We start from the raw sequence: 23,933 nt of genomic DNA on the forward strand, positions 1-23,933 counted from the left end.
ACTGGGCAAGCACAGCCCCACCACCCCTTTTTAATGTGTAGTGATGTTGTATATATAAAAAAGGACAAGGTTTTGATTGCAGTTGTGGCCACCATCTTGACTTTTTTGACCTCCCTGGTGGACACTCCTGATGTTGCAAGCTACACTTCATCCCCAGCATTCCCTTCTATTGATTTCTGTCTTTTGTTTCTTCTTAATTCTGCTTTGATTTCTTTTTAATCAGGCTTAGACTAGAAAAGAACATAGATAATTTCAAAAATGGAATTAAGAGCTTTCTGGATTTTTTTTTTTTTTACAACTGTCCTTCTCCTCTTATAAAACATGGCTTTGAAATCATGAAAAGATGAAGTTTTATTTTCAACAAAAGCTTTCTAGTATTAGGAAAAATTTCATTACAGGTAGTCCTCAATTTACAGTCTCAACTGAACCCAAAATTTCTGTTGCTAAGCAAGACAATTGGTAAGTGAGTTTTGCCCCATTTTATGATCCTTCTTGTCATGGTTGTTAAATGAATTACTCCAGTTGTTAAGTTACCAACATGGTTGTTACTGAATCTGGCTTCCCCACTGACTTTGGTTGTCAAACAGCCGCAAAAGGTGATCACATGACCACTGGACACTACAACCATCATAAATATGAACCAGTTGCCAAATGTCTGAATGTTGATCATCTAACCACGGGGATGCTATAATGGCTAAGTGTGAAAAACAATCATAACTCACTTTTTTTGGTGGTGTTATAACTTTGAATGGTCACTAAACAAATGATTGTAAGTCGAGGACTACCTGTATAGTAAGAATCTGGGCTAACAATTGCTGTGTTTGTATAATATGCACCTGAACCACAAGTGTCCTTAGCTTATACAATTGACATGACAATGGATTTCTTTTTCCATCAGTGCTTATTATTATATTCTCTTTATTTTCGTTGTGAGACACCCCGAGTTGTGAGGAGTTGGGCACCATATAAATGTAAAACAGAAATGAAGTGGAGAAAGCCTATTTGCAAACTACCTCTTCTGCCCTTCTCAGTGCATATTATGAATTTATTTTTTTCTCTCCCTTGTTTTGGTCCCTTGTCCTAATAAATGGGGATGCCAGGAAAACCCCACTTCTTGAAATAATGCTCGGGGTTCTCTCTGAACCCACCAATTCTTGCTTTCTGTGAAATGGGCCTCCTTCTGAATGGTGTGGTGTGGAAAGCCCTGTTGTAGAGTAGCAGCCTTCCACACACCACAAAAAGTCATGGGCATCTTTTTTCCTCCACTTCTACTTGCAGGGGAATGGACCTCTTGGTTCAATGTGGACCACCCTGGAGGCGAAGGAGATTTCGAGACGCTGGAGGCCATCCGATTCTACTACCCCGAGCGCATCTGTGCCCGTCCCTTCTCTATCCAAGCCCGCACCACTAAGTGGGAGTTGCCCAAGGAAGTGGGGGAAGTCGTGCGCTTCAGCCCCCAAGAAGGCTTCCACTGCCTCAACAAAGAGCAGCCCAGCAATAGGAGTTGCTCCAACTATCATGTCCGATTCCTCTGCCCTGTGGGTAAGTGTGAAATAACAATTTATCAATGGAACAACTTGCCTCCAGAAGTTGTGGGTGCTCCAACACTGGAAGTTTCTTCTTACTGGAAAACCATTTGTCTTAAACGGTGTAAGAAGTTGGTATAGGAAATGGTATAGGAACCTCCGAAAGTTGTGGGTGCTCCAATACTGGAGGTTTTTAAGAAGAGATTGGACAGCCGTTTGTCTGAAATGTTACAGGATTTCCTGCTGAAGCAGAGGGCTGGACTAGAAGACCTCCAAGGTCTCTTCCAAATCTTATTCTGTTATTTTGTTATTAAGGGTCTCCTGCTGGAGCAGGGGGTTAGGTCCCTTCTGTCATTCTGTCTGATTTTTATGGTCACGGCAACTCCAATGCTAAATGCCAAACCAAAGTGTTCATTTCTTTTACCAGTCTGGACTTTGGGCCTGTGAATCTGTACAGCAGCGGTTCTCAACCTATGGGTCGCGACCCCATTTGGGTTCGATCGACCATTTCACGGGGGTTGCCAAGCAAGGCTGTCCGCCATTTTTTTTGTCTGCCATTTTCCCCCCCTTTTCCGGCGGGTGCCTTACCTCCCTTGGGCTGGGCCAGCTGGTGGTCGGCCTGCTCCGTCTCTGCCGCTTGCCAGCTACGCCTCGGCCGGCGCAGGGGGCGGAACCACGCATGCGCGGCGCTCCCGGGCAGGGAAAGTCCTCAACTTACGACCGGTTGGGTAGTCCTCGACTTACGACCGGTTTAGTCCTCGACTTATGACCAGTTTAGTCCTCGACTTACGACTGGTTGGGGTCGCGGCATTAAAAAGGTTGAGAACCACTGCTGTACAGCCTGGATGACAGAAGGGAAAGGGCGATATGATTGAGACCTTTAAATATATTAAGGATGGGAATAAAGTTCTAGAAGGCAGTATTTTCAATATTAAGTAAAAATCAAGAACATGGGGCATAACTGACAGGAGGGAAGTTCAAAAGTAACATTAGAAAGTATTACTTCACAGGAAGCTTGGAACCAACTACTAGCAGAGATAGTGGGTCAGTCATCAGTAACTGAGTTTAAATATGCTTCAGATAAACGCATATCCATCATCTGACAATTAAGTCATTTTTTTTAAAAAACCCTTAAAGGAAGACTGGATGGACCCGTAGGTCTTTTTCTGCCATCAGTTTTGTATATTTCTGTCTTGGCTCCCTGCTCTGACTTATACTTCGCAGGTGCTCAAAAGGCCACATTGGGACAGTTATTCGTCCCCATTCTACATTGCAGGGTTGTTGTGAGAAGAAAAGAGAAAGACCTATGACTAAGAGAGCCTTCCGTCTCTGCCCACAATGAAGTTCCCTTCTCTTGCATTTAAGTCAGTGGTTCTCAACCTTTTTAATGCCGCGACCCCCAACCGGTCGTAAGTCGAGGACTAAACCGGTCGTAAGTCGAGGACTAAACCGGTCGTAAGTCGAGGACTACCCAACCGGTCATAAGTCGAGGACTTTCCCTGCCCAGGAGCGCCGCGCATGCGTGGTTCCGCCCACTGCGCCGGCCGAGGCGTAGCTGGCAAGCGGCAGAGACGGAGCAGGCCGACCACCAGCTGGCCCAGCCCAAGGGAGGTAAGGCACCCGCCAGAAAAGGGGGAAAAGGCGGACAAAAAAATGGCGGACAGCCTTGCTTGGCGACCCCCGTGAAATGGTCGATCGACCCCAAATGGGGTCGCGACCCATAGGTTGAGAACCGCTGATTTAAGTAGAAGCAACTCAGCTGTTATTGAAAATGCTCAGATTTTATCCAAATGTTTCCATTTATTATGCCAAATCTATTGAAGTAATCATGAACCTAGGGGCCCCATTTATACAATCCATCTGACCTGTTTGTTAAGTTAACTCTGTTTCTGGGTTCACGATATGCTGAATCACAAACTAATCCAATGTGGGGATACATGCAATGTGGTTGGCCACAAAAAAACAAATAAGCCTGTTGAAATTTAACAGTTTGGTACTATTGCCACTGCTGTAGTAAGTAGCTTGTATAAACTGAGGCAGGAAGTGAACTGCTGAGTAGAAAACTGAATATAAATTTCTTTAGTCATCATCTGACATTCTAATTACTGGTATACACAGTCAGTTGAAGCCCTTAGACTAGAGTAGGGGTGTCAAATTTCCCACGTCACGTGACGTGTTGTGACATATCACTTTTTCCCCATTGCCGGAGCTGGGGGGGGCGCAGTTTTGGCATGACGCATCCAGCCCACGGGCTGGCAGTTTGACACCCCTGGACTAGAGCAGTGTTTTTCAAACCTATCAACTTTAAGATGTGTGGACTTCAACTCCCAGAATTCTCTAGCTAGGTTGAGGGTCCAATGCAAATCCCTACGCTCAGACTAAATGGCATAAGTTTCTTTGAGTAGGCTGGATCTTACAGCATTCTCTCCTGGTGAGCTCTGCCCCTAGGGCAGTGGTTCTCAACCTTTTTAATGCCGCGACCCCAACCGGTCGTAAGTCGAGGACTAAACCGGTTGTAAGTCGAGGACTAAACTGGTCGTAAGTCAAGGACTACCCAACCGGTCGTAAGTCAAGGACTTTCCCTGTCCGGGAGCGCCACGCATGCGTGGTTCCGCCCCCTGCGCCGGCCGAGGCATAGCTGGCAAGTGGCAGAGATGGAGCAGGCCGACCACCAGCTGGCCCAGCCCAAGGGAGGTAAGGCACCCGCCGGAAAAGGGGAAAAAAATGGCGGACAAAAAAAATGGCGGACAGCCTTGCTTGGCGACCCCCATGAAATGGTTGATCAACCCCAAATGGGGTCCCGACCCACAGGTTGAGAACCACTGCCCTAGGGTAATACAGCTGCCTAACATGCAAGCTGCCCAGGTTCGAATCCCTGAAGGGTGTGACTAGCTGATGAGGGCAAAATGAGCCTGAAATAGCTATACTAGTCTCCCACTAACTCTTGGTCAGCCACAAAATTTTGAATTTATAGTGTTCACAGTATGTGAGGTCTGCCTGCAAAAGATGCTCATATATGCATATAAGGATATATGCAGTGTTATCTTCATTTTAGGTATCAAAAGGGTTTTGCGGCTCCCAGTGTTTTGTTTTTGTTGGGGAACGGGTCCAAGTGGCTCTTTGAGTGTTTTGGGTTGCCTACCCCTGCCCTAGACATAGTCTGGAGATCCCCAACATTTTGGGGATGAAGTTTAATTATCTTTCATGAAGAGTAGTATGAAAAATCTAGGCTTTCTTGAGCAGCCCAGGATATTGACAAGGCAACTGATGGGAGCCATTTAATTAGTCATGTTATTAGTTCCCCAAATTCTGGCGACTAGGGGGAGATCTGGAAGTACAGACATTTTTAAAAGCAGTTTTTGATCATTCCATTATCCCAAAGGTGTTTTTTCAAGAGGCAACTGGACTTTGTTTTTCTTTGAAGACGTTTCGCTTCTCATCCAAGAAGCTTCTTCAGCTCTGACTAGAATATGGTGGGGAATGGAAGGATTTATATTCCTTGCAGACTGCTGGTCATTTGCATTCTTTTAGAGAGTCGTTGGGACCATTTGGAGGTTCGACTGTGTCCTGAGTCACCTGAGTAGTGCAAATGGGTGTGGAGCTGCCTTGGTACTGCTGAAAGGACTGTGTGTGTGGAGCTGTGCTTCCTGCAGGATGTTTTCGGACCTGTGTCCCTTGAACACAGGCACAGGTGTTGGGGATGAGTCTGTGTTGTCTGCATCTCAAACTGAAGCTCAGATAGTTCCTGTAATCTGCAATTTTTGGAAATCTGTTCATACTTCTGGACCATTCAAAGGGGGTTCGTCTCAAAGTGCATGGCTAAATGTCTATGGAGATTCTCAGTCATCCAGGTCATGATTGTCCCAAAGGTGCTTTTTCAAGACTTTCTTGTTTTTCTTTGAAGATGTTTCGCTTCTCATCCAAGAAGCTTCTTCAACTCTGACTGGGACAACCATAACCTGGATGAATCTCCATAGACGATCGTTCCATTACCTACCAACATCCCACTTTTTCTTGGATCCATGATGTCAGCCAAGTCTACCTCCTTTCTAATGGTAGTTCCCCTTCCCCCCCAAAGTAAACAAAGACATATGGGTGAATACCTCTTAGTATTTTATTTGTACCCAAAGAAATATAACATAATCTAAGAAGAAAAGCCTTGGTCATCACTTGTAAAGAGTTTACTGCCCAAAACATCACGGTTTTAGACACAATTCACTTTCTGAGTTTCTTTTCCCCTTAATTTGTTCTGCCTGTGCAGATCCTGTGCAGAAGCCAGGATGGTCAAAGTGGTCTCCCTGGAGTGCCTGTTCCCAAACAGCATGTGGCCTCAGCGGCATCCAAACCAGACACCGGACCTGTCTGAAGAAGTCTGCACCAGTATCGGGACAGCTGTCAAAATGCCCTGGGAAATCCATGGAACGTCGGTCCTGCAGATCTGAACCCTGCCAAGGTTTGTTTTACCTTCAATCTATTTTAATTTCATATTGGGGTCGGTGTGTGTGGGGGGAACATGAGGATCTGAGGTGACAGTTAAGATATTTTGAATCATTTTTGACAAGGAATTCGTACAAAGTTTGTATAGTCTCTCTTATCACGTGAAGTATTAATACCACTTTATAATGCCTTGGTAAGGCCACACTTCGAATACTGCATCCAGTTTTGGTCACCGCGATGTAAAAAAGATGTTGAGACTCTAGAAAGAGTACAGAGAAGAGCAACAAAGATGATTAGGGGACTGGAGGCCAAAGCATATAAGGAAAGGCTGCTGGAATTGGGTATGTCTAGTTTAATGAAGAGAAGGACGAGGGGGGACATGATAGCAGTGTTCCAATATCTCAGGGGCTGCTACAAAGAAGAGGGAATCAAGCTATTCTCCAAAGCACCTGAAGGCAGGACAAGAAGCAACGGATGGAAACTAATCAAGGAGAGAAGCAACCTAGAACTAAGGAGAAACTTCCTGACAGTTAGAACAATTAACCAGTGGAACAACCTGCCTCCAGAAGTGGTGAATGCTCCAACACTGGAAGTTTTTAAGAAGAGACTGGACAGCCATTTGTCCGAAATGGTATAGGGTTTCCTGCCTGAGCAGGGGGTTGGACTAGATGACCTCCAAGGTCCCTTCCAATTTTTATTTTTATTTTTTATTATTATTATTATTATTATTATTATTATTATTATTATTATTATTATTATTATTATTATTACCAAAATGGAGGAATATTTTATTAAAGACTCTTCCCACCCCTCATTTTTATTTCACCCCCTGACATTTCCCCAACCACACCCTATCTTTGAATTCTAATACTTTTTTTGGTACCTTCAGGTCAGTTTGGCGACTGCCTGGACAAGTCCCTGCAGTTTTCTTGGCAAGATGTTGGAAGTAGTTTGCCATTGTCTCGTTGCTAAGGCTGGCCCAAGGTCACCCAGCTGGCTTTGGGCCTAGGGCAGGACTAGAATTCACAGTCTCCAGGTTTCTAGTCTGATGCCTTAACTGACACACCAAACTGGCTCTCGAGGTCCGAAATGCAATCTAGATATTTTTCTCTGTGAAACAACCAGTGACATTTTTCAAGACAGGGGAACTCTCTACTTGTGAACATAGCTTTACCAAGCCCATGCCTGGGGTCACGACATCACCTGCAAGGAATGTTAGCAATGGCCTTGCGGTCTCCAAAGGGCCAGAGAGCTTCTGTTTTTATGGGCAAAGCAATTCCTTTTTAATTAACATTATCCCTGCCAAGGTTTTCTGCCAAGTACATTTTTGGGCAAGCATTAAATGTTTTTGTCCAGAAGATCTGACACCTGATCTCTTGTTCTGATGGGGCAAAGAGGTGAATTTGACCCTAAGTACACACACATCTATCAACTAAATTCTTTGTCAAAAAATGATCCAAAATATCAGCCAGGCACAGTGTGTTTTCTTGAGGTTGGTGATGGGAATTCCAGGGATGGCAGTTGACCTGTGATGCCCAGCTAGGGGTTCCAAGTGAGAAAAGCATGTGCCACTAACAATAAAAAACGGATCAAATAAAGTTTTTTCTGATTGCTGCCCTCTTATGATTTGCTACTCAGTCTTTCTTCCTTCTGAACCTCTGGGTCAATCGGTTTAATCCTGCCATTGTATTTATTGTATTTATTAAATTTTTATCCCACCTTTATTACTTTATCAACTTTAATTTGCTCAAGACAGCAAACATACCTACTTCTTCCTTCTTGTTCCCCCACGACAACCCTGTGAGGTGGGTTGGGCTAAGAGTGACTGGCCAAAATCCTGCTATACAGGTAGCCCTCAACTTATGACCACAATTGAGCCCAACATTTCTGTTGCTCAGTGAGACAGTTCTTAAGTAGGTTTGGCCCCATTTTACGACCTTTCTTGCCACAGTTGTTAAGTGAATGATTGCAGCTATTAACTTAGTAACGCGGTTGTTAAGTGAATCTGGCTTTCCCTTTGGCTTTGCTTGTCAGAAGGTTGCAAAAGGTAGTCAAATGACCCAGGGACACTGCAACCGTCATAAATATGAATCAGTTGCCAAGCTTCTGAATTTTGATCATGTGACCACCGGGATGCTGCAACGGTCATGTGAAAAACGGTTATAACTCCCTTTTTTAGTGCTGTTGTAACTTTGAACAGTCACTAAATGCACTATTATAAGTCAAGAACTATATGCATTTGTGTAATGCAGCCAGTATGGAATTGCATTTGGAACACAGCGGCTGTGAAAGTTGGACCATAAGAAAGGCTGAGCGCCAAAGAATTGAGGCCTTTGAACTATGGTGCTGGAGAAGACTCCTGCGAGTCCCCCAGACTGCAAGGCAATCAAACCGGTCAGCCCTAGAGGAGATCAACCCTGACTGCTCTTTAGAAGGCCAGATCCTGAAGTTGAAACTCAAATACTTTGGCCACCTAATGAGAAGGAAGGACTCACTGGAGAAGAGCCTAATGCTGGGAAAGATGGAGGGCAAAAGAAGAAGGGGACGACAGAGAATGAGGTGGCTGGATGAAGTCACTGAAGCAGTAGGCGTGAGCTTAAATGGACTCCAGAAGATGGTAGAGGACAGGGAGGCCTGGAGGAACGTTGTCCATGGGGTCGCGATGGGTCAGACACGACTTCGCAACTAACAACAACAACAACAACATTGCAGAAAGAGAGCTGTGTTAGTCTTTGGTAACCAAAATGAAGGAGTAGTTATACAGCATATGCTTTTTAATAAAATTTGTTGAGCAGAAAAGGAGCTACTAAACTAGACCTTGATTTTAGTTGATTTGAGGCCAGTCACTCTCTCTGTAAGTTATCTACTTCATTGGATTAATTTAATTAATTAATTTCACACACATGGATTATTATTTTTTTTTGCACAAGTCATAGAATACATTCATAAGGAAAAAAGAAACCTGAAGTGTTTGTGGCTTGGGAGCAGAGGCTGGAGAGGAAGGAAAAGAAAAACGGGACCGTCGTCAACGGTTCCAAAAGAGCTTTGCAATGCAAGACAGGGCAGGGTGCCCAAAGCCTCTTTAATGTTCGTGCTTTAAGAGGCGAAATGTTTCTTGTGCCAAGAGATCTGACCTTCCAAAGTAATCTTCACATCCTTCCTTGAAGTTGGGACTAAAATCTGAAGAACATCAATATAATATGCATTCACAAAATTTATAATAAAAATGTTTTTTTAGTGAAGTACATGTATACACAAAAGTGGCAAGTTATTATATGAACACACCTCAACTAAAACTCTTTCATGGGACTTCTAAACAAACGGGGACAAAGGTGACCGCCAAGTTTTCTTGATCACAGATTTTGAAGCACAATCGTATGCATGTCTCCACAGGCACACAAGCTGTTGATTGCCAACAGAAGAGACATTTGTAGCACATGGTTGAACTGTGGGGTCCTTGGTGCTATCTGAGTTGAGTTGTTTCTTGAAGAGGTTTCATTACCCAACTAGGTAACATCATCACTGCTACCACTGATGATGTTACCTAGTTGGGTAATGAAACCTCTGCAACAAAACAACCCAGCTCAGAGAGCACCAAAGCTATTGCTTTCCAGAGGACTCAGTCCAAATAAAAATGTGTAGGGCTGATGTCACGTGTGTCAATTTCAGAAAACTTTGGACAGGTTGTTCCATGAAGGCAAATGCACAATTGATTATTAATAACAGTGGCTTCTCTCACCCTCCTCAGAACTCAAATGGAGCCAATGGGGAGCCTGGAGTCCTTGCTCAAAAACGTGCGGCAGTGGCGGGAAGCAAGTACGTCGTAGAAGCTGTCAAAAAACTAAGCACTCACATTGTGTGGGGCGTCCCCAGGAGGTGCAGATATGCTCCAACATACCTTGTCCAGGTAATGAACCTCTCTGAATGTATTTAAGCTTTATTCAAAGGTTATGTGACTCGTATGCATATTTCTCTGGCCCCCACTGTCCTCACCACAAATTCTAAAAGGCAGTTTCTACACTTGATTTAGAATTTGCAGGATGAATACCAAAGAAGGAGAGACACCAAGACTTTAATAAATCTTAGAAAAGGTTTATTAAGAAATGGCTCCTAAATACTTACAATGTCAGGAGGATACCAGCCCAATTAGCCAGAGGAGTCCTAACAGCAGGGAAGGTTCACGTTTCGGAAGTCAATTCACAAAGAAGCTGGGGAAAAGGGGCAAATCTTATAGGCTTTTTCCCCACTCCCCCACCTTTCGGAATCCTCACCTTGGTTCCGGGATAATTAGCAAGGGGGAATCAATGTTTGTTTTTATGCTCACTGCAAAGGAAGAGATTACAAGCATACATTAGGGAATACACATTGAAAGGCTTGCCTTGGTGCCAGCAAGCTTAAGTGCTCCTGGTTACTCTTAGGATACAAAAGAGGACCATGGCAATTTCAGACAGCAAGCACAAGGTAAGCAGGGGTGCTAATTAGCTAATCGTGATTGCAGAGCTGAGCTGATTTGCACCTTTCAGGGACGTGCAGCTTGTACACAAAGAAAAGCAGTTTAGGAAGAGATAAGCTATCTTTCCTCTGGAAGGGAAGAAATTCTCCCTGAAAGGGAGAAGAAAATTCGAAGAATATAATTTTTAGGCAATCAGGTGCAGGACAGGCAGCTTTCGGCCTTGGTTGAAGAAAAGTGCCCCGATATTCTCTAATTTTGCCACATCGTCCATGCTTCTTGGAAGCCCTTTTCTTGAGATCGCGGCATCTCTCATAAAAAGCTACCAGACCTCAATTCCTAGTTATAAGTCCCCATTTGCTCTTCCCCTTCTCTAACAAGCCTTGACTCTTAATGCACCCTCTTGGTTCTCTCTTCTTAGCTTGCCAGCTCAGCTGCGCCACTGGCATCCCCAACAAAGACTGTACTGGCTGCATTTGTCCCAACCACACACTCTTGGGCAATGTACGGAGGGCCGATGGGATGCCCCTTGCCAATGCCCAGATATCCCTCGCAGACCAGCCTCTAGACCCCTTGGCCCAAAGCAATCGTTGGGGCCAGTTCACCATCCGTGGCATCTGTGTTGGCAATAGCACCAACGTCAGTGCTAAGCTTGAGCGCTTTGCACCAGGTAGTGCCTCATCTGTCGTCAATGGCTCTGGGACCTCTTTGGTGGAGATCATACTCCAGAGACTGGGTAAGTGCAATGTGGAGCCAGGCTGGAGTGGGAAAAATAGGGAGAGATCTCAGCTTGCGAGGAAGAAATCTCCAGAAAGCACCATGAGCGGTTTTATTTGCAGGAATAGTGAGTCTTGGGTGGTATTTAATGTGGCTGCCAATCTTAAAAGCTGCCAACATTAAAGCCCAATGGATAGAGAATGACAGGCTCCCTGAGAAGCTGATAAAATTGATTGATTGGGGCTCCCGATCAAGCAAAAAGGCATCCCTTTTTTTGCAATGTGGCGTTCTTGGAACATGCACGGGATCTTCCAACTTGTGTTTTAACCCCAGTATGAAGATGCCCTGGAGACCTCTTTTTTCGGCCTTCTACCCATGTCATTGCCTTCATCTCATCCTTAACCCATGATGGAGATAGGCTTAACTCATTTTGGTCATTCCAACCGTAAAGGAGTATATTCAGGAAACTTAAAGACGGCAGGACAAACATGTCATGGAATAACAGAAATAACAGTGTTGGAAGGCAACTTGGAAGTCTTCTAATAGTCCAACCCCCGACTCAAGCAGACGACCCTATATCATTTCAGACAAATGGTTGTCAAGTCCCTTCTTAAAAACCTCCAGTGTTGGAGCACCCACAACTTCTGGAGGCAGGTTGTTCCACTGATGGATTGTTCTAACAGTCAGGAAATTTCCCCTTAGTTCTAGGTTCTCTCCTTGATTAGTTTCCATTCATTGCTTCTTGTTCTGCCTTCAGATGCTTTGGAATACGTTGGTCACCATGGAATGGGGCTGTGTGCATCCCTTCCTCTGGGGTCCTCTCTTTCCTTTCTTCAACACAGTCACTGGGTGCTTTGTACCTTCAGTTCCAGACAGCCAGTGGATGGGGAGAGGAACTTCATGGCAAGATAAGCTGCCCCTCAGCTGCCTAGTAGCTTGTTTTGAGATGGGACTTGATGGGCCATCAAGTGATGCACCCTTTCTCAAAACAGGTCACTGGACAACTGGTGGATGGCTTGTTCTGAATGATTTAGTTGACTTTTCAAAGGGCTATAGTACCAGGGGTAGGCAACCTTGGCTCTTTTATGACTCGTGGACTTCAACTCCCAGAATTCCCGAGCCAGCATGGCTGGCTCAGGAATTCTGGGAATTGAAGTCCACGAGTCATAAAAGAGCCAAGGTTGCCTACTGGCTCGGGAATTCTGGGAGTTGAAGTCCACGAGTCATAAAAGAGCCATTGGAGTTTTCAAGAAGAGATTGGACAGCCATTTGTCTGGAATGGTATAGGGCAGGGGTAGGCAACCTTGGCTGGCTCAGGAATTCTGGGAGTTGAAGTCCACGAGTCATAAAAGAGCCAAGGTTGCCTACCTCTCTGCTATACCTAAACAAGCCACCAGGCCACAGGTGGGAGGCGAGGGCTATGGGATAAAAAAACACTTTATCAGACATCCCCAACTTCCATCCATTTGCCATCAGCTGTCATTTTTCAATCAGGACAGCCAATGAGGCTGCCAGGCATGGTAGGAGCATGCAGTAATTTGGTTTCCTTGCTTTGCTGGACAGGCCCTATATAGGTAATCCTCGACTTACAACAGTTCCTTTAATGAATGTTCGAAGTTACAAAGGCACTGAAAAAAGTGACTTATGACTGTTTTCCACGCTTATGACAGTTGCAGGATCCCCCTGGTCTCATGATCAAAATGTAGACACTTGGCAACTCTCTCATATTTATGACAGTTGCAATATCCCAGGATCATTTGATCACTTTTTGTGACTTTCTGACCAGCAAAGTCAATGGGGGAGCCAGATTCAGTTAACAACCATGTTACTTACTTAACAACTGCAGTGATTCACTTAACAACTGTGGCAAGAAAGGTCGTAAAATGGGGCAAAATTCATGTAGCAACTATCTTGCTTAGCAATGGAAATTTGGGGCTCAATTGTAGTCATAAGTCGAGGACTATCTGATCTGCAGAGTGAGGAAGGCCCCCCAATAAAATATGGGAAGTTTGCTTTACTGTGCAGCTCCCACCCACCCTATAGATTAGCTGGTTCCAGATTTTGATGAAGAGCCAAACTCTTTGTCTAGTTCAGGGGTAGGCAACCTTGGCTCTTTTATGACTTGTGGACTTCAACTCCCAGAATTCCTGAGCCAGCCATGCTGAGGGGAAAGGGAAAGGTTTCCATGCTGAGCCATGCTGGCTCAGGAATTCTGGGAGTTGAAGTCCACGAGTCATAAAAGAGCCAAGGTTGCCTACCCCTGGTCTAGTTAATGGTTAGACAAGGGTCTAATTAATGGTTATTTATTTGACTTTTTTCATCTTATCTTTATTATGATTTATAAATCATTCAAGGCAGCAAACATGCCTAATACTCCTTTCTCCTCCTATTTTCTCCATAACAACAACCCTGTGAGTTGGGCTGGGCTGGGCTGAGAGAGAGTGACTGGCCCAAAGTCACTCAGTTGGTTTTTCATGTCTAAGGCAGGACTAGAACTCATGGTCTCCTGGTTCCTAGGCCAGTACCTTAACCACTAATATTCTCTGTATACAAGAAATCAAGGCACCACAAACTGGCAGAAAACTGGAATAGAGGCTATAGAGGGAACCCTGGGACTGGCACTGAGGGCAGCAGAGGAGATGTTCAGAGTTGGGCAGAGTTGGGCATTTCAATTGAACTCTGGGTCAAAGACACTGAACCTGGCCACTGAATTAACCCATTTATTTTTTCAATAGATTGGCTGGCGAGGCAGCCCAAAAACTGGCTGCGTTTGTACTTGGCCAGAAAAAATAACAATCCCCAACCTTGTGAAACAGTATACGCCCGTGACAGCATCTGCTAGATGTAAACTTTGTTGTGTAACGCTTGAAAGTCATGAAAACTGACAAATTACACATGGTTTAATTCTGGAATTAATGTTGGAAAATGTCCTAGCTAAATTGGAAGTCGGCTAGCCAATTTGGAGGCATAGCAAATCCATAAAACGCTGAAGGAAGGCAAAGAGAAAACTCATCATCCATAAATTGCCTTGTTTTGGTGAAACAAATTTACTTTTATCAGATTAATGTTTTTGTTTGTCCCTTCCTTTCCATCTTCCTTTTTTCCCTTCCCTTGTCTTTCTTCTTCCCTTCCCTTCTGTCTTCCTTCTTCCTTTCCCTTCCCTTTCCTCTTACATTTCCTCTTTCCTTCCCTTCTTCCCTTCTTCTCTTCCCTTTTTTCTTCCCTTCTGTCTTCCTTCTTCCTTTCCCTTCCCTTTCCTCTTCCTTTCCCTTCTTCCTTCTTCTCTTCTCTTCCCCTCCCTTCTGTCTTCCTTCTTCCTTTCCCTTCCCTTTCCTCTTCCATTCCCTTCTTCCCTTCTTCCTTCTCTTCCCTTCCCTTTTTTCTTCCCTTCAATCCACGGCAGAACAACTTTACATGGTGACCAGTCCTGACTCAAAAGCGAGGATGGTTGGAGAAAAAGTGAGGTTCTGCTGCAGTGCCCAAGGCACCCCTGAACCCCAGAAATATTACTGGTGAGTCATGCTGAAGGTGGAATTCAGGAGAGCAGAGAAAAACTCACACTAGAACTTGTGTCTGACTCATTCTCTTCGAATGAAAAGCTGAAGTGATGGAGGGAACAAAAAAAGGGGGGTGGTGGTCCTCAACCTCTTTCTCTTGCTACTATCATTTTTGCCTTAAGAGTCCTCTCTTTGTGGGAGGAAGTTGTAATCACAACCTTGGAACTTGCATAACTTGCTCTCGTTTTTAAACATGAATTTGCTGTGTATTATCCAGCAATACTCTCAACAGACATCCCTGTATGATAAGTCAGGGCTATGCACCATTTTGCAGATGAGAAGACTGAGGCTGGAGCTGCAGGTACAAACAGGAAAAACTGCCTCCATAACAGGTGGAAGGGAAGTTAGAGTTTTCTGCATCTCTTTGCTGCCATCTAGTGATCAACTGTTTTTTTGCAGCGTAGATTTCAGGTTGAGGAAGATTAGCAGATTTAACATTTCTTGGGAAAATCTAAATTCAAATTTATTTCTCTTTCAAATTTAAACTTGCCATTCTTAATTGAGACATTTGAGAGCATCGGATTAAAAAACAAGCAAACAGAGTAAGATTGGGTCAATTAAAACACAAGCCCCCAAAAGAACTATTAGAAAATAATGTCAGTCTATCCTGACACCTGTCATTCACCTGAAATCCTCTAAAACACAGGTGTCAAACTCGCTGCGTCACATGATGTGTTGCGACATATCGTAACTTTTTTTGCATTGCTGGATCTGGGGTGGGCGCAGCCTCCGTATGATGCAAACGGCCCGCGGGCCGGCAGTTTGACACCCCTGCTCTAAAACAACTTTTCAGTAGATGCCAGACGACATTTGTGGAAAGTTGGGATATCCTGATCAATCATTACATTTGCTATCTCTGGCCTCAGCCATTTTTGAGTCCAATAAAGGCTGCCAGTAAGAACTGCCTTTCTTTTCCCCAAAATCCAGCTAGGTTTTATAAAGCCAAATACATTAAACTATTCCATATATACTTCTTTGAAAAACAAGCCTATAAAAAGTTGAGATTATACAACTGGGGAACGTGGATCAAAGCATTTCTGAAAATGTCACCAAAATATCCCTTGTAAAAAATAAAGGAACTCTTTATGTGTGTGTTTGTGGATACAGATGCGCGCGCGTACACACACACACACAAAGAGGATTGCAGAACATTTCAAGTTATAGGTTGAACTGAGGTAAAAGCAATTTTGAAGCCAGGATAACAAAAGAGAGAAACCTGGTTCTTTGGCTCTGTTCCCTTTCTGCCCTACTGCCACACCGCTACTTCATCAAGCTTTCTAAATCGAACAAAAGACTCTTTTTAAGAAATTTCAAAACCAATGGCAGGGTGAGCTAAAGGTGAGGATGATGGATGGAAATGCGGCTTTGTCTAGATACACTTTTTTAGTTGAGAGAACACCAGAATCCAAGGGCTGTCTTGGGTTTGGGAAGTGAAAAGTGAAGAGCAATGAACGACACAAGCAGCTTTTGCTGCCAAGAATATACATATTCATACAGTCAGTAGGAGCTGAGCTTTTTTCTATTAGAGTTTACCAATACAAAGATAAAAGACTAATACAAATTAAGAAAAAATTAAAAAGTGAAGAAAAAGAAGTGCAAAGATATGTGTGTATGTGTACACACACACACACACACACACATATATAGTCTGTAATTATACTAAAGCAGGCTTTCCAAACCTCCGGCATTCCACTCTGACGACATTGGCAATTAGCCGAGGAAACAGTTGTTAGTTTATTAAACAGTTGTTTTTATATTTATCCCGGTGTTATCAAACAGTTGTTAGTTTATTAAACAGTTGTTTTTATATTTATCCCGGTGTTCAACTATTTTTCTCAACATATATATCTTCCCATTTCATCCCTTATAATAAAAAAAATCAAATTACAAAAACTTATAATTCAGCCCTAATTTGCAAAAGTCTATTAAGACTACATACTGTATATAAAATACATACTGTATTTTAACCTTAATCTAATAAATCCATTTTGTATTCCAATTTATCACTTTCTCTAAAAAAATAAAGGAAATTTTGCTTAAGTAGGAGCTCAGCTTGATTGTGGCAATCCTTATATTTATTTGCCTCATCCTAAAATCTCAACGCGTCGTGCACAAAACAGTGAGAATAACTATGGTTTAATGCAAAATGGCTTTTGAAAGTTTGGTGAGTGGAAACAGTGTATGGAACTGACCAAAGAAGAAGGTAATTGCTGCCAATTCAAATATAAGTTGGATTTCCCCCCCCCCCCTTTCTGCCTCTCTCCATCCCCTTCTTCTGTTTCTCTAGGTATCACAATGGCACACTCCTGAACTGGAAAATGTACAATTACAGCGGAAGCTTAGTGTTACATGATTTGAAAACTCACCAAGCTGGCTTATACCACTGCAAAGCCAGCAATGACCACAGTTCAATCAAATCCTCTGCTGCCCATTTGACAGTAATAAGTAAGTAGCTGCTTTTTTTGTGACAGGACCCTTCTTGCAATATCTGGTTTCAGGATAATGTGGTTTGTTTGAGCTTGGCTCAGTATTGGGTGAACATAGCCCCTGTGGTATATGAATCATAATTTCTTTGATTCCTTAAGGCTGCCCACCCGACTGCAACTGTGGGCAGCTTATAAGGAGCTGAAAGATCATAACAATTTTTGTGTGTTTTGTGCCTTTGAGTTCAGTGTTGAATTTTACAGGATTCCCGTTAAGTTTTCAGACTGAAATCTTTCTCGGTGCTGAGGGCCATCTATATGCACTATTATAGTGATGGCGAACCTTTTAGAGACCGAGTGCCCAAACTGAAACCCAGAACCCACTTATTTATTGCCGGGTGCCAGGTGGGCATGGCCCACTGGGTGGGCGTGGCTGTGGTGGTCATGGCAGAATGGATGGGTGTGGCCAAGATGGCGTGGTCACCTCAATGTTGCTCGTGGGGAGGGACGCCTATGAGGGCCGGGCAGGGTTGGGGGAGATCCAGGGGGTCTCTGGTGGATGGGGCAGTGGGCAGGAGGCTCATCCTGTGGGGTGAGGGGAGGCGAGGCAGGGTAGGGGTGCCATTGCCACGGGGCAAGGTGAGGCAGAGGCCAGGGTGGCTGCTGCCTGACACCATCGGCCCCTGCACACAGAGGCCAGCAAGTGCATGGGGGCCGACAGTGTCCGTCAGCAGCCACAGCCTGCCGCCCCCTCAACTGGCACACTCTGGGGCTCCGCAGCCCACTGCCAGCAGTTCAGAGAAGCTGCCTCTGAGTTCGATGGCCGCCCGACAGTTGAGGAGGCGATGCAGTGGGTCGTGCGGGAAAAGGAGAGCATGCGAGACCAGGAGGGACGGACGGGGGGGGGAGGGAAACCAGCCGTGCTGGGATGCATCCGGCCACGTGGGACCTTGGTGAGTTAGCGGGCGGCTGCTTGAAGAAGGATGGTTGCCATCTCCGGGACATGGCGCGCATGCCCACAGAGAGGGCTCTGAATGCCACCTCTGGCACACGTGCCATAGGTTCGCCACCACTGTACTATTACCTTCTCAGGAACAAAAGATGGACTGAGAAGCCTCTCTGCCACCTACCTCTTGTGCTATCTCAGCAACCCACTTTTGCCTGTTATTCATATCTTCTGCTAAATGTCATGAATCTAATACATCTGTGTCTTTACAGGACACCTAATCTCATCCTCTTTTTCTTGTTTCAGGTCCAGATGTTCCAGCATGTATTTCCCAGCCAGAAGAACACCTCATAAAACTCCCTGATGATTGTTTTCAAGAGGCAACAGGTTCCTACTTTTACAATGTTGGTCATTGCCCCAGTACCCCCTGTGCTGGAAACACTTCAGAGGGCCTGCGGTGCCAAGACGCTACGCAGCATTGTTGTGGAACACAACGCATGGAAGTGAGAGAGATCCATTGCACAGGATACATCCTTCCCGTTAAAGTGATTGCAAAGTGTGGTTGTGCCACCTGTACTCGGCCCAAAGTCCTGGTTCGGGGCAAAGCATCAGCAGCCGACAATGGTGAACCTCTCCGCTTTGGTGAGATCTATCTGGGTGCAGAGAAAATTGGCTTCACTGGGTATAAGGGCACATTCACTATAGAGGTGCCACCCAACACAGAGAGACTGGTGGTCAGGTTTGTGGATCGGATGCAGAAATTTGTAGATGCCATCAAGGTTTTCCCACTTGACCAACGTGGTGGGGCTGTTTACCAGGAAGTCAAATTGATGAGGAAGAAGAAGCCCATTGACCTGGCATCAACGGAGTCTAATACCATTCCATTGGGAGAAGTACCTGGAGAAAATCCTATTGGGGAAATAGTCATCCCACCTGGATCTTTCTTCAGATCTGACGGGCAGGTCTACAATGGGACCGTCAAGGCAAGCGTTACTTTTGTGGACCCACGTGACACTGGTACAGTGAGCACTGCCTCTAGTGACCTGAATTTCATCAATGCCGAAGGGGATCTCTTCCCTCTCAGAACATATGGCATGTTTTCGATGGATTTCTGGGAAGAAGAAACACGCCAGGGCTTAGAAATCGGGCGCGTGGAGATAAAGATGGATACTGACCTCATCAAAATGCTGGAACATACAGAGAAAATGAAACTCTGGTCCCTCAATCCTATAACTGGCCTGTGGGAGGAAGAAGCATCTCTCAAGCTGGCCAAGAGGAAACGCAAGAAAAGGGAAGAGAGAAATTTCTTGATTGGCAACTTGGAAATCCGGGAAAGGCGTCTATTCAATCTGGATGTTGCAGAAAACCGTCGCTGCTTCGTCAAAGTCAGAACATACATCAATGAAAAGTTCTACCCTAGTGAGCAGCTGGAGGGAGTTGTTGTGACTCTTGTCAACCTTGAGCCCAGACCTGGTTATCCTTCTAATCCTCGGGCCTGGGGTCGATTTGATAGTGTGGTGACAGGTCCCAATGGTGCATGTTTGCCTGCTTTCTGTGATAGCGAGAGGGCTGATGCCTACACAGGCTATGTCACAGCAACCATGGGAGGAGAGGAATTGGAGGCTGTTCCTTCAAGCCCAAAGCTCAACCCTCGTGCTATAGGTGTTTCTCAGCCTTACCTCAACAAGCTTGGCTACCAGAGAACTGATCATGAGGACCCTGCCCTAAAGAAGACAGCTTTCAAGATCAACCTTGCCAAACCCAACCAGAACAACATTGACGAGACCAACGGGCCCATTTACGCCTATCGAAATCTGAAGGACTGTGATCAAGCCCCGGTCACAGCCAACCACTTCCGATTTTACCGAGTGGAAGAGGACAAGTATGAATATAATGTTGTGCCTTTTAAAGAGACTGACCTGACCACTTGGACGGGAGACTACCTCTCCTGGTGGCCTAACCCTCAAGAATTCCGTGCCTGCTATATCAAAGTGAAGATTAATGGGCCACATGAGTACATGGTAAGGTCACGAAACGTGGGTGGCAGTCATCCAAGGACTCAGGGACAACTGTATGGCTTAAGGGATTCCCGCAGCATCCGGGACGTTGACATACATAACAGCTCGGCAGCCTGTGTTGAATTCAAATGCAGCGGGATGTTGTTTGACCAAGAAATGGTGGACAGGACTGTAGTATCTATCATCCCACAAGGGAGTTGCCACCGTACTGCGGTCAACAGCTATTTGAGGGAGTATCTAAGCCGTCACCCGCCTGTAATGGAGAATAATGACAACATGGCTTTCACCATGTTGGCACCAGTAGATCCCTTGGGGCACAACTATGGCATCTACACCGTGACTGACCAGAATCCACACCTTGCCAAGGAGATTGCAATTGGGCGCTGCTTTTCTGGCACCTCGGATGGCTTTTCGCGTGAGATGAAGTCCGATCAGGGCACAGCTCTGGCTTTTACCTGTTTTGAAAAGCCAGTCGGGACAAAGAGCTTCTTCCAACGCCTGCTTGAATCCCCAGCCCAGACGCTGACCGAGATGCGCCGTGAGATGGGAGCCAATGAACAACGCCGGGGCCCTTCTCAAGTGGTGGCTTACCCATCTGGATTACGGACACAACGCCGTCCAAGCCGCCGAAGAAGAGTGGGTACTTCTCCGATCCAACAGTGAGCAGCGTGAAGAAACATTTGTTAATCTTTGCGATCCAGACGCCGCTCGGCAGCATCTCAGGATGGGTATCCGAGTGGGCGAGACTGACTGCAGCAGGTTTTATTCCATGACCTTCAGAATACATCTTAAAAAGTACCACACCATAAAGTACATTCTGGCAATCTCCATAATCCAATGTGATAAATCTCCCTTCCAGGTCCCAGCTGCTATGTCCTGAGACTTCTAAACTACTATTATACCACCCGGAGGGGCATTCATAAGGGGTCAAAGTCAAGATGGCTCCCATCCCTGTGCAATCAAAGCCAAGCCCCTTTATGCATATTGTAAAAAGGGTGGCGTTTCAATTGCACACTCCCCATCCAGGCTGACCTCTACGCTATTGTATTCTTTTTTTTTGTTCTAAGGAAAATGGTTTCTCATGTAACATTCCTTTATCCATTCTCTTTTCTGCTCTGCTCATCATTTTTTTCCGGGGTTACAATTTAGCTACAACCTGATTCAGAACTGAAGTACGCGTGACTAGCTCTTTTCAATTTTTCCCCCCTACTACTGGCACACGTCTTTGCCTTCCTTTGCATCACTGCTCAATAGACACCCTTAGATAAAGAGATTTACCACACATGGAGTATCTCTGGCCTTTGCAGTTTAACAATCTTCCTGTCAGTCCCACGTCATCAACACAAAGCGGCAGTAAAACACTATACAAGCAGTCCTTGACTTATGACTGGTTACTTAGTGACTGCTTGAAGTTACAATGGACACTGAAAAAGGGACTTAAGATTCAGATTCAAAATTCTAACATCCAGGGCACCCACCACAATCATGTGACTGCATTTTGGGACCTTAGCAACTGGCTGGCATTTACGGCCATTACCAGCATTCACAAGACCATAATTTACAATTTACAATTTACTTCTAGGATCCTACAAACACCACAATGGGTTCACTTAAAAACCATGGCATTTCCCTATTATTAAACTCAAATGTCTATTTCTCAGAAAATTTCTAAGTTAATCTCAGAACACATGCATTGTTGGGCAATTTCCAAGATTCTTTTTTTGTTGTGTTTTAGTAGTGTGGGTAAACACCCCCCACAAAAAAGATTCTTGTCATATAGCACATACACTGATTTTTCTTAGCCCGAGGGTGTTTGGAAAGTGCACAAAGGATCTACACAGAAAAGTGTTGGAAATTGTCCACTTTTCTGTTCTTTGAGGTTCTTTGTGAACTTTCCAGATAGCCTCATGCTGAAAAAAATCAATGTATGTGCTATATGGCAAGAATCTTTTATGTGTGGTGTTTAACCACATAGCTAAAACACAACAAAAAAACAAAAAAGAATCTTAATATGTTCCATCACATAATACCCAAATTGCTTTTTTTGTAACGTTTTATTAACAACTACATAAATGTGTACCTATAATAGGTAGTATGGATGGGGATGTGGGAAAGTATAATAAAGTATTGAAAAAAACATGCTACAGTACATACCCTTCCTGCTCTGTTGTATCTTCAGATGTTAATAAAACAAAATAAGAGAGGGTTGTTAATAAAATTTCATTTTTGGACCATTTGATTTGGAACCCAAAATTTGGGTCTATGTTTGGATTTGAAGGCAGGAGACAAGGAGAAGAATCTTTTACAATAATGGGATGTTGAACATTGTCTTCATGAGAGGTTCCTGTTTCTCTGCAGCAGGAAGCTATGTTAGATCTCTACGTTATTCATTGTAAAATATATGGTTCTGTTTTATCCATGATTAGTGGACCTGTGTTTAATTTTTTCCCCCCTGATTTTCTCAAGAGGAAACCAAAGGTTATCAAGGAGGACGTGAGACTGGATTGGACACGAGAGGAAGTGGAAATCTTTTAATTCTCTGCTTTCTGGAGTTACAGATAGTCCTCGACTTACACAGCTGCTTGGTGACCATTCAAAGTCACAACAGCATATGAAAAAAGTGACTTATGACTGTTTTTCACACTTATGACCATTGCAGCATCCCCATAGTCACATGATCAAAATTCAGACACTTGGCAACTGACTCATATTTATGACAGTTGCTGTGTCCCGGGGTCATGAGATCATCTTTTGTGACCTTTCTGACAAACAAAGTCAATGGGGAAGCCAGATTCACTTAACTAACATTGCAGTCACTAACAACTGCAATGATTGGGTATGTCTAGTTTAACAAAGAGAAGGACGAGGGGAGACATGATAGCAATGTTCCAATATCTCAGGGGCTGCCCCAAAGAAGAGGGAGCCAAGCTATTTTCCAAAGCGCCTGAAGGCAGGACAAGGAGCAACGGATGGAAGCTAACCAAAGAGAGAAGCAACCTAGAACTAAGGAGAAACTTCCTGACAGTTAGAACAATTAACCAGTGGAACAACCTGCCTCCAGAGGTGGTGAATGCGCCAACACTGGAAGTTTTTAAGAAGAGACTGGACAGCCATTTGTCCGAAATGGTATAGGGTTTCCTGCCTGAGCAGGGGGTTGGACTAGATGACCTCTGAGGTCCCTTCCAACTTTATCATTATTATCATTATCATTATCACTTAACAACCTATGGTAAGAAAGGTAATAAAATGGGACAAAATTGAACAACTGTCTCATTTAGCAACAGAAAAGTTAGGCTCAGTTGTGGTTGTAAGTCCAGGATTACCTGTATACGTCCAGCCATCTTTGGTCCTCTAGACCAGAGGTCCACAACCTTTTGGGCACCAGGGACCGGTTCCATGGAGAGAGGTTTTTCCACGGACCGGAGGGTGCGTGGTTTTGTGTGATTCTTGAATCCCGCAGAGGAGTCTTGCTTGTATGGGCCGATTGCTGGCATGCCGTGGCCCAGACCGGGGGTTGGGAACCCCTGCCCTAGACTGAGCTTTAGGCTTTTCAATCAGTAAAAATTTTGTGAGTGTTTTTTTTTTTTTTAATACTATTCATGGAAAGACATCCCGATAAGAGACTTGCTCTCCTCCAAAAAACCTGTTTAGGCTACATTTGGAGGAAAAAGTAAGCATGGACTGGTTTCAGCTAGACATTTTCCTCCCTGAAAATTTAGCAGAACTGACTCCCCCACCTCGAAACAGAGGAACTTGCCTGCTTGTCCACCTCCACCGGGTGGAAGGAATCGAGCTTTACAAGACACCTCTAGCTCAGAGCCTGCGGTTTGGCATCCTCCATGCCTCCGTTTCTCCATCC

The 23,933-nt window shown here is 44.6% G+C and overlaps 1 protein-coding gene across 1 annotated transcript; it reads left to right on the top strand.

Annotated features, from left to right (window-relative positions):
• The first annotated feature begins 1,244 nt into the window (after positions 1-1,244).
• CILP2 (cartilage intermediate layer protein 2) lies at positions 1,245-20,737 on the top strand. The gene is made up of 7 exons (XM_029282980.1): positions 1,245-1,542; positions 5,788-5,979; positions 9,712-9,870; positions 10,835-11,149; positions 14,534-14,642; positions 16,975-17,132; positions 18,363-20,737. Exons 1-7 carry the CDS (start codon positions 1,245-1,247, stop codon positions 20,735-20,737), a joined length of 3,606 nt encoding a protein of 1,201 aa, XP_029138813.1.
• Positions 20,738-23,933: the final 3,196 nt, after the last annotated feature.

Source organism: Protobothrops mucrosquamatus, unplaced genomic scaffold, assembly GCF_001527695.2.
Source record: "Protobothrops mucrosquamatus isolate PMUCROS unplaced genomic scaffold, P.Mucros_1.0 scaffold6, whole genome shotgun sequence".
Taxonomy (NCBI): Eukaryota; Metazoa; Chordata; class Lepidosauria; order Squamata; family Viperidae; genus Protobothrops; species Protobothrops mucrosquamatus.

Excerpts from the sequence above, each read along its gene's own strand:
- CILP2 (XM_029282980.1), top strand. The coding sequence starts at position 1,245 with ATGGGCATCTTTTTTCCTCCACTTCTACTTGCAGGGGAATGGACCTCT. Across the intron at positions 1,543-5,787 it reads CCGATTCCTCTGCCCTGTGG|ATCCTGTGCAGAAGCCAGGA; the intron begins GTAAGTGTGAAA and ends CTGCCTGTGCAG. Across the intron at positions 17,133-18,362 it reads TGCCCATTTGACAGTAATAA|GTCCAGATGTTCCAGCATGT; the intron begins GTAAGTAGCTGC and ends TTCTTGTTTCAG.